Source organism: Malus sylvestris, chromosome 10 (genome assembly GCF_916048215.2).
Source record: "Malus sylvestris chromosome 10, drMalSylv7.2, whole genome shotgun sequence".
Taxonomy (NCBI): domain Eukaryota; kingdom Viridiplantae; phylum Streptophyta; class Magnoliopsida; order Rosales; family Rosaceae; genus Malus; species Malus sylvestris.
This window is the reverse complement of record NC_062269.1, coordinates 29374566-29383808: the sequence shown is the minus strand read 5'-3', so window position 1 is coordinate 29383808 and position 9243 is coordinate 29374566. Positions and strand designations below refer to the sequence as shown.

The window sequence follows — 9243 nt, the reverse complement described above, 5'->3', positions numbered from 1 at the left end:
CTCTCCCTTATTTTGTTTGAATATTCACTTGCTTCTGCTTCAATCATTGTGATAAAGAAGTTGGCCTGGATCCACTTGCTTCCTTGTCTATTTTGGCCATTTGCCTCTTATTGCCTAATGACAGTTGAAAGCGAACATTGATTGACCATTTACTTACAAATCACAACACATTTAAGAGTAAATTTATTAAAGGCTTTTTAGCCAAAATGAGCATTGAGATTTACATAATACATCATTTTGGTCATTGAGATTGAAAATCAATAGAAATGGTTCCTGAGATTTTTCACCATCCATTATTTTGGTCATTCCGTTAAAAACTCCATTAAGTGTCCGGGGAGCTCTTGGCCAAAAATTTGGGCAATTTTCAAAGCTTTGTAACTCAATCGTTTTTAACAAAATTCGACCCATAAGATACCAAAATGAAGATAGGAAAGTGTAAAACAAGATTATACCTATTTGGAAGCCCAATGGTTGCCGGAGATGGCCGGAAAATAGCCTGAAAGGTGACTGGTCCGCGGGAAAACTAGAAAACTCGCCGGAAACTGGGTAAACTTTAAACGTTCATAACTTCTTCAATACTCAACGATATCGAGTGATTCAAAAACGAAAATCATACTTCTCAACTATACGAAGAGAATGGTACCTTTCTTGATGGCTAATTCACCGTGGTTTGACTCGAAAACGGCTCGAAAGTGGCTAACTTGAGACCAAGACAACCACTTTCGAGCCAAACCACGGAGATTTAGCTGTCAAGAAAGGTACCATTCTTTTTTTCTCATCGAGAAGTATGATTTTAATTTTTGAATCACTAGATTTCGTTGAGTATTGAAGAAGTTATGAACGTTTAAAGTTTACCCAGTTTCTGACGAGTTTTCCAGTTTTCCCTCTGATCAGTCACCTTTCAAGCTATTTTCTAGCTATCTCCGGCAACCATTGGGCTTCCAAATAGGTATAATATTATTCTACAATTTCTTATCTTCATTTTGTTATATTATGGGTCGAATTTGGTTAAGAAACGATTGAGTTACAATGCTTTGAAAATTGCCCAAACTTTATGTCAAAAGCTCCGGGACACTTAACGGAGTTTTTGACGGAATGACCAAAATAATGGATGGTGGACAATCTCAGGGACCATTTTGATTTTCAATCTCAGGGACCAAAGTGATGTGTTATGCAAATCTCATGGACCATTTTGACTAAAAAAACCTTTATTAAAACATTCAAAAAGAAAGTTTACGCTCACATATAAAACTCTGAGTAGCATGTAAAAGAGAAACGAGAAATACTAACTCAAAAGTAGGACTCTCCATTAACTTTTTGTCATCTCATGTTTTTTGCACAATGTTATAATGTTGACATGAAAAAGCATTAAACTGTGAAATGGCTGAGAGTTCAATTTTCCGGAATTGTAGAAAAATCTTGAATGGGGATGTGGGAAGCATTTGTTGTTCAATTTCCTTAATCAAGCATACTAAAACACATTGGGCATGATTAGGGGGTGTGCCCAACTTTCACTAATAACTCTGTATAGGTTTTGCTTAAATGTTAATCTGGTTTTAATTAAGGGAACTTTAACGAAAAGCACTTGGTACTGTTCACTTTAACGAAAAACCACATTTTTACACTAAAAAGTCAATCATGGTACTATTCACTTTACCTTTTATTTTATCCTTATCATTAAAACTCAAAGTTTTCAAGTTCTTTTCATTAGTTTTCCTTTTAATTAATCTCCAAATGATCTTTATATCTCCATTCTCCAATCCCTACTTAGCTGCCTTATCATCATGCCAGATTTGGGACCCACATAATATAACAAGTGTTAGTGTGCTACTTGCCCTTTATTTTCCGGTTAGCTATAGCTTTTATGCATTAATGCTGATTGTGAGATCCAACATTTTCATGGATGGAGGATCCTCTCTCGATCTTCTTTGTGAGAATTTTAGAGATCAATTCATCGTAATAATTTATTGTACATTGTTTGGTTAATTTTCATTAGGTATTATTTATGTTTAATTTTAAATAAAAAATTTAAAATAATTTCTGATCGCAAGATGACTAATGAACGGCTAAAATGAACTAAACTGATATCTAAGATCCTCACAAAAAGAATCTGGATAATATATTGTTTCCATGTTTATGGCAGTAAAGTAATTTTAGCAGTGTTTTTGCATGCTTCGCTGGCAATTTGTGATTGGACGTTTGTTACTTCATAAATCATGTAGATAGTTGAGTTAATAGCACAAATCACAAAAGATAGTTTAGACTTCTTAACTAAGAAATGAAATGGGCCATATATAGCCTTTTTACCTTCTCGCTAGTTGTTGGGATCAGAGCTATAAGTGAGTAATCAAGATCCGACAGTACGTGAGAATGAAGGTTCTTAACAGATCGAACTTTATATGTTAAAATTTAAATTTGACTATGATAAATATTGATTAGCATTTCGCGTAACTTGGAAGTTATGATCTGAAGAAATGACTAAAGCACCATACACCATGAAAATTTTACCGCGATGTAATTCAAATCAACTAATTGAATCAAATTATCGATTGTATTGTTGGAAAAATAGGAGTATATAATATTAATAAGTATCCCATATTACATATATTCAACTACGTGCGATACCTAGAGCAGCCATGCTTTTGGTTGGAAATGCAATTCTTGAAAACTAGGAGTATATAATATTAACAAGTATCCCAGATCACATATATTCAACTACGTGCGATACCTGGAGCAGTCATGTTTTTGGTTGGAAATGCAATTCTTCTACTTGTTTAAGACCTTATGTTCCAAAGGTGATAGAACCCTCATTCTTAGAACAATTCTTCACAAGCAAGGAATTGGATTATATAGACACATGCCTCATCTAATTTCCATCTATCGTGGAAATCAGTTACCTGCAGTTACCGGCAGTTTCCACCGAGTAATGGATAAGCAGTTATCATTTGCTGCATGTTATCCACGTATCCTTGCTTATAGGAAGCAGTTTTTCCCCATATGCAACTTACATCAGATTGTATTGTTACCAAACACATTTCATCCTTCACTAAATGATAGTTTAGTCCAATTAAGTTTCTAACATGTATCACCTAAAGAAGAACATTCACACAACGATAATGCTATTGTAACAGTTATCTTAAGTGAGTAACACATGTACAAGTGTTGAATTTTCTTAAAATATCGCCACAGTTACGTCTTTAGTATCCAACAACGTTGCGTAGAGCCATTTGAGATTTTCAATCTCAACCAACGTTTTTCTTATAATATTGAATTATTTGAGACTTGCGAGAGCCTCTCACGCCGGCCGGGCCAGCACTTCTTCAACTTCGTGCACTCCACTCATCACTTATACGAATAACTACATAGTTTCAACCGCAACCGACCTCTGACAAGAGAACTTATACACTAGATCATCTGATTGAAAAAATAATTATCAATAAATCGTTGATGTATTCCCAAAGGGAGAACACTTGAGGATTCGATTGATATGGAGGATTGAATTGAAATTGATGTAGTCATTTTTAAAGTATGTTGAAAGAAGAAATAAAAAAGTTGTAGCCAACTTGCAAGTAGGGATGGACAAAATACACATAAGTTTGGGTAACCGCGGTTACCCGTCCATTTAAAGTTCACGGTTAGGGTTATGGGCAACCGTTTATATGAACAAACGGTTATGGGTATAACTGTTTATTCGTGAAAGGGTAAATCGCCAAAATGGTCCCTGAAATTTGCATAATTCATCACTTTGGTCCCTGAGATTCCAAATCGATAAAAGTGGTCCCTGAGATTGTCCACCATCCATCATTTTGGTCATTCCGTTAAAAATTCCGTTTTGTGCCCCGGAGCTCTTGGCCGGAAGATTGGGCAATTTTCAAAGCTTCGTAACTCAATCGTTTCTTAATCAAATTTGACCCATAATATATCAAAATGGAGATAGGAAAGTGTAGATTAAGATTATACCTATTTCGAGTCCAATGGTTGCCGGAGATTGCCTAAAAATAGCCTCAAAGTTGACTGGTCCGAGTGAAAACTTGAAAACTCACCTGAAACTGGGTAAACTTTAAATGTTCAAAACTTCTTCAATACTCAACAAAATCAAGTGATTCAAAAATGAAAATCATACTTCTTGACAAGACGAAGAGAATAGTACCTTTTTCGATGGCTAACTCGTCGTGTTTTGGCCGAAAAAATGCTCGAAAGTGGCTAACTCGAGACCAAAACAGCCATTTTCGAGCCGTTTTCCAGCCAAACCACGGCAATTTAGCCATCGAAAAAGGTACCATTCTCTTCGTTTCATCGAGAAGTATGATTTTTATTTTTGAATCACTTGATTTCGTTGAGTATTGAAGAAGTTATGAACGTTTAAAGTTTACCCAGTTTCCGGCGAGTTTTCAAGTTTTCACTCGGACCAGTCAATTTTGAGCTATTTACCGGCAATCTCTGGCAGCCATTGGACTTTAAAATAGGTATAATCTTATTCTACACTTTCCTATCTTCATTTTGATATATTATGGGTCGAATTTGGTTAAGAAACAATTGAGTTACGAAGCTTTGAAAATTACTCAAACTTCCAGCCAAGAGCTCTGGGACACTTAACGAAATTTTTAACAGAATGACCAAATTGATGGATGGTGGACAATCTTTAGGGACCACTTTTATCGATTTGGAATCTCAGGGACCATTTTGGCGATTTACCCTCCGTGAAATTTAAATGGACGGTTATGGGTATTACCCGCGATTATAACAGGTATCCATCGGTTATGAGTATTACCCGTGGTTATAACAGATATCCATTTACCCATTTAATTTAATATACATAAAATTTATAAAAAAAAATTAAAAACCCTAAATTTTAAATCTCTCCGCTAGACTTAGAATCTCAAACGCCCCGTCCCCTGCTCATCTCTCCCTCCTCGCTGCCTTCCCCTCTCCTCTCTCCTGAGTCGCAGGAGTTTAATTTTTTCTCTCAAATGCTCACTTGCATTAGGCCTTGCTATGTTATTTGGCTTGTTGTATAACAAGGAAAACGGATACTCGTCAGGCCTCACCATTGCCATCAGCTTTGTAACAGGTAGGCAAGCAACATTCACAGTTATGAATGCCCGAGTTCAAGGAACAGCACTGAGATCGATCAACGAGATCTTATGGTTTTTTATCTTCCACGGACTTGAGAAATTCAGGCACTTACCACTCATACCTTGGATCTTTATCTGCCATTTTCTTAGGTACAACAAGATGTATGGCCAAGCTTGTGGCGTCTCAGCATTGGGGCTTTACTAATCTTGGGTAGGGACAACTATGGTACTCCAAGTAAATATGCAATTGCAAGAATCATAGGGGCTTCCATTGGGTTGCTTTGTTTCCTAGAAAAATAAACTATTATTTCAATGGAATTCTATGAAGACTTAAATGATTAAAATAAGGGAATGCATGCTAAAATGTACCTATAACGGTGTTTAATTGTCAAAAAACGAAAATTATGACAAATTTTTCTTTTGTAATTTTCAAGTTGTTAAAAAAAACATGTAGACGGGTGAAGAAATGGGTAAATGGGTAAAAAAATGATAAACGGGTTTAAAAACGGGTAAATGGTTATGGTTAAACAGGTAAACGATTATGGTTAAATGGGTACACGGTTATGGCCCGTTTATAAACAGTTATGGGTATGGGTATAATCGTTTATGCAATTATTCAACGGGTAAACGGTTATGTCAGTATGAACATAAACGATTATGGGTAAATAACCGCGGTTACCCACCCGCCATAACCGTTGCCCATTCCTACTTGCAAGTGCCCCTCCTCCCTCTTTGATGGCAAGCGGAGATGGTGTCATGCACACTTCACAACATGGTTACACAATTACTTGTTGGAGAATTGGAGGACAATATTCCGCTCCAACACTAATCCTCCTCTAATCCCTTAAAATGAAATATCATTCTTCTCTACCTTCAAAATACGTAGAATTTTGTGTGTTATTCATTCCAATCCAATCCCCTATACCAAACGAGTCCTTAGGACATAGTTCTACTACACTCTAGTCATTAAGTTTCAGCTCTATCATTCCAATGAGTGGGCAGGCATAAAGATAAAGCTATACAACCAGTAAAACTGAATGTTGTTGGTCCAGGTTATAAATTCACAATCTTTATACAACTACCGCACCATATCTCACCACATATCATTCTTTTCCAAACTGGAAAATCAGAACTACCTATAACGCGTACGCTAACCAATCACTTCTTATGACAACCCTAATCATATCGTCATTCAACATGGCAAGCGTCGCCAGCTACAACAAATACGCATGCCAGCCATCGATCAAGGGTTTGAAACGAAAAATGAAGAGGCGTGTACAATAAAATCTGTGCAAATAGCCAACATATCACCAATGGACTCGTATAAGGGTTAAAACACATACCACAATGGTTATGACTAAGGTACCGTTTGGTACGCAGAATGGATGGAACAGGACAAAACGGGACGGAACAAAACATAAGTTCCATGCTACGTTTGGTAGCATAGGATGGAATGGGACAATTTCGCGTTTGGTACCCGTAGGACGGAATGGAACGAATGATTAAATGACAAATTTACCCATATTTCTTCGTTGACTCCATCAACTCAACCTAATGGATTTTCTGCAAAACTTGGATTTTCTGCAACCGTATATATGAAGGTGGAGTGAAGTCGGAAATTGAGCAACTTGTTTCCAAATTGCCACTAGTACAAACAAGAAGAATTATTCTTAGATTTACTTTCATTTTGTGGGGTGGGTTTCTCTGGGATTTCCTAAGCATTGAATTTGGACCGGTTGTCCTTGGATTTTGATGGTCTTGGCTTCATAGCAGGAGCTGATTTAGGGGCTTTCGACAACTTTTTGTTGTGTAAAGATGGGTTTTGGAATTAGATGAAGAAGAATGATGAGAGAGAAAGAACCTGAGGCAACCTCGCGACGCTTCGACGGAGATGGAAGACAAAGCATCGTTGCCATTGTTGCTACTGTGAACGGTGATGGCATTGAGATCCCGTAGTGGATTTCGAGGGCTCTGCCCCTTTTAATTTCTTCTTGTTCATCGTCACCAGTGGCAGTGCCGGAGAGGAAGCTGGGTTTGAAACCAGACCAGCACTCAGTAGATCTGAAACCAAACCAAATGATTTGAAAATCTAACGGCGGGAGGAAGCTGGGTTTGCTGGGATTGGGTTAGCCATAGTTGGGTTGTTGGGTGTGTGGTGGAGGAGGATGAGGCTATAGGAAGGAGGGAGGGTAGAAGAGAGGGACGCGACGGGAGAGAGGGGATGGTAGACAATGGAATTAATGAAAAATAAGAGGGGTATTGTTGTCCAAAAAAATTATAATTTTGTGTTCCACGGGATGGAACGAGTCGTTCCAGGGGGGAGAGATGGAACGAAAATTCAGCCAAAATTCGTTCGATGAAACAGCACGTTCCACCCGTTTTAGGCGCACCAAACGTGAGACGGAACATCTCGTCTGAGTTCCGTCTCATCCCACGTACCAAACGGTATCTAAGGGAGGGAATTCTACATACACAATGACAACCTTCTGAAAATGTGAAGTGGTGCCTACAAAAGGGGATTGCCTTAGACCTTAACCAACTCCCCACGACCGCAATCTTTCTACATTATAAGCACTCTGTCTTCCGGAAAGTTGGAGAAGGAGACGGTGTACATCAGTTTATGAAGGATACAAACCCAAACTAACCCCGATTTTCACAACCGAGTAGGCAGATAGAAAGGAATATCTAAATCAAAAGTCTATGCACTACACTGAACATTCTAATAGAGTGATAAGCTCAGCCAAACCATTCACCGACTAATTATGTACGAATAACAGGCATTTACCATACCATGTACTTGAATCAAGTCAAACAAATCACCCCTCGACCAATTCCAGAAAGGATTTGGTGAAAATACATACGCTCGGATCATGCATCGTACAGTTTAGAACCACAGTAAAACAAAGTTCTAGATGCTAGAAAAGGATAATCACTTATCTGTATTGTACTGTGAAAGACACCCTAGATTTGTTGACCGTGCCAAGGCCAACAAAACACCCCTTAATAGAGCCAATTTAATATTGAGTTTCCTCGAGTCTCATACAATCAAATAACCTAAAATCGAAGTCCGAAAACATCTCTACATAAAGCGAGAAAGCTGGTAAATACTAATTAAGCCTCGTCCCCTATATCCTACACATCTCCACCGAAAATTCTATCACTGAAACACTGTTAAAACAAGAAGCACCACCTCACCAAGATGCTTGCCATATGAAAGTTTACACCAGAACATGAAACAAAAACCGTGATCTTTAGGCATAATGCTCATTTCTCAGGGAGCAACATAAGTTGAAGAAAACTCTTAAAACTCCACAAGCATGAAAACTGAACTTCACTGAGTTTCCCAACTCATTACACATCCAAATTCTTTGAAAAAAGCCATAAATTAAACAAAGCAGAACACATGCCCATGTAAATCCACTTCAAATATCATTGTTATCACCACCTGAATGCTAAATCAAGCAGCACAAAATTTACTAATCCTGAAAACAAATTCAGCTCTAAAACTTTTAATTCTCAAATACGATTCATACAAACCGCCGGAAGCTTCAGTAATTCAATCTACTATCATTATCTCAAAATCAAAACACCAGACCTACAAATTATTGTAATCCCAAATCGAATTTCACTTAAACCCTAGGAAATTACGCAATCATCACAGAAAACCCCTCTCCCAAAAAAGATTCACCAATCTCGAACCCTAACGATACAGAATGGTGTAGAGAGAAGAGGGATGGTACCGATGTCTTAGACCCGAACCGAACCGGACCCGGCTCGACTTACTTCTGGGGCGGCGCAGCGCCCAGGATGTTGGCCTGCTGGAGCTCGAGCTCGTTGAGCTGCTGCTCGCGGTCCATGGCGATGATCAACGGCACCACCAGTATGAGGAACGAGGTACCGGCGATCCAGGCGGCCTTGCCGGTGCTCTTCATGAGCTTCTTCGTGACAAATGCGGCGTCGTTTGCGGCTTGCTTTCCCCGAATGACAATTTCGGACTGCGCGAGCTTCGCGATCACGCCGTCGCCTTCCTTCTTAGGGTTCCGCCGTTCCGGGAGGGAGATTCCGCCTTTTCGAGCTTGGGCCGCCATTAGAGAGAGAGGGATATAGATAGAGTTCGATGCAGCGTTCGGTGTGGGAGACTGAGAGGCGTCGTGGTTAGGTTAATGTG

General features: G+C 38.7%; 1 protein-coding gene across 1 annotated transcript; it reads right to left on the bottom strand.

Annotated features, from left to right (window-relative positions):
* Positions 1 to 8568: 8568 nt before the first annotated feature.
* On the bottom strand, positions 8569 to 9243 carry LOC126588054 (mitochondrial import receptor subunit TOM9-2-like). Its single transcript, XM_050253187.1, has one exon. It carries the CDS (start codon positions 9161 to 9163, stop codon positions 8855 to 8857), a length of 309 nt encoding a protein of 102 aa, XP_050109144.1. The 5' UTR covers positions 9164 to 9243; the 3' UTR covers positions 8569 to 8854.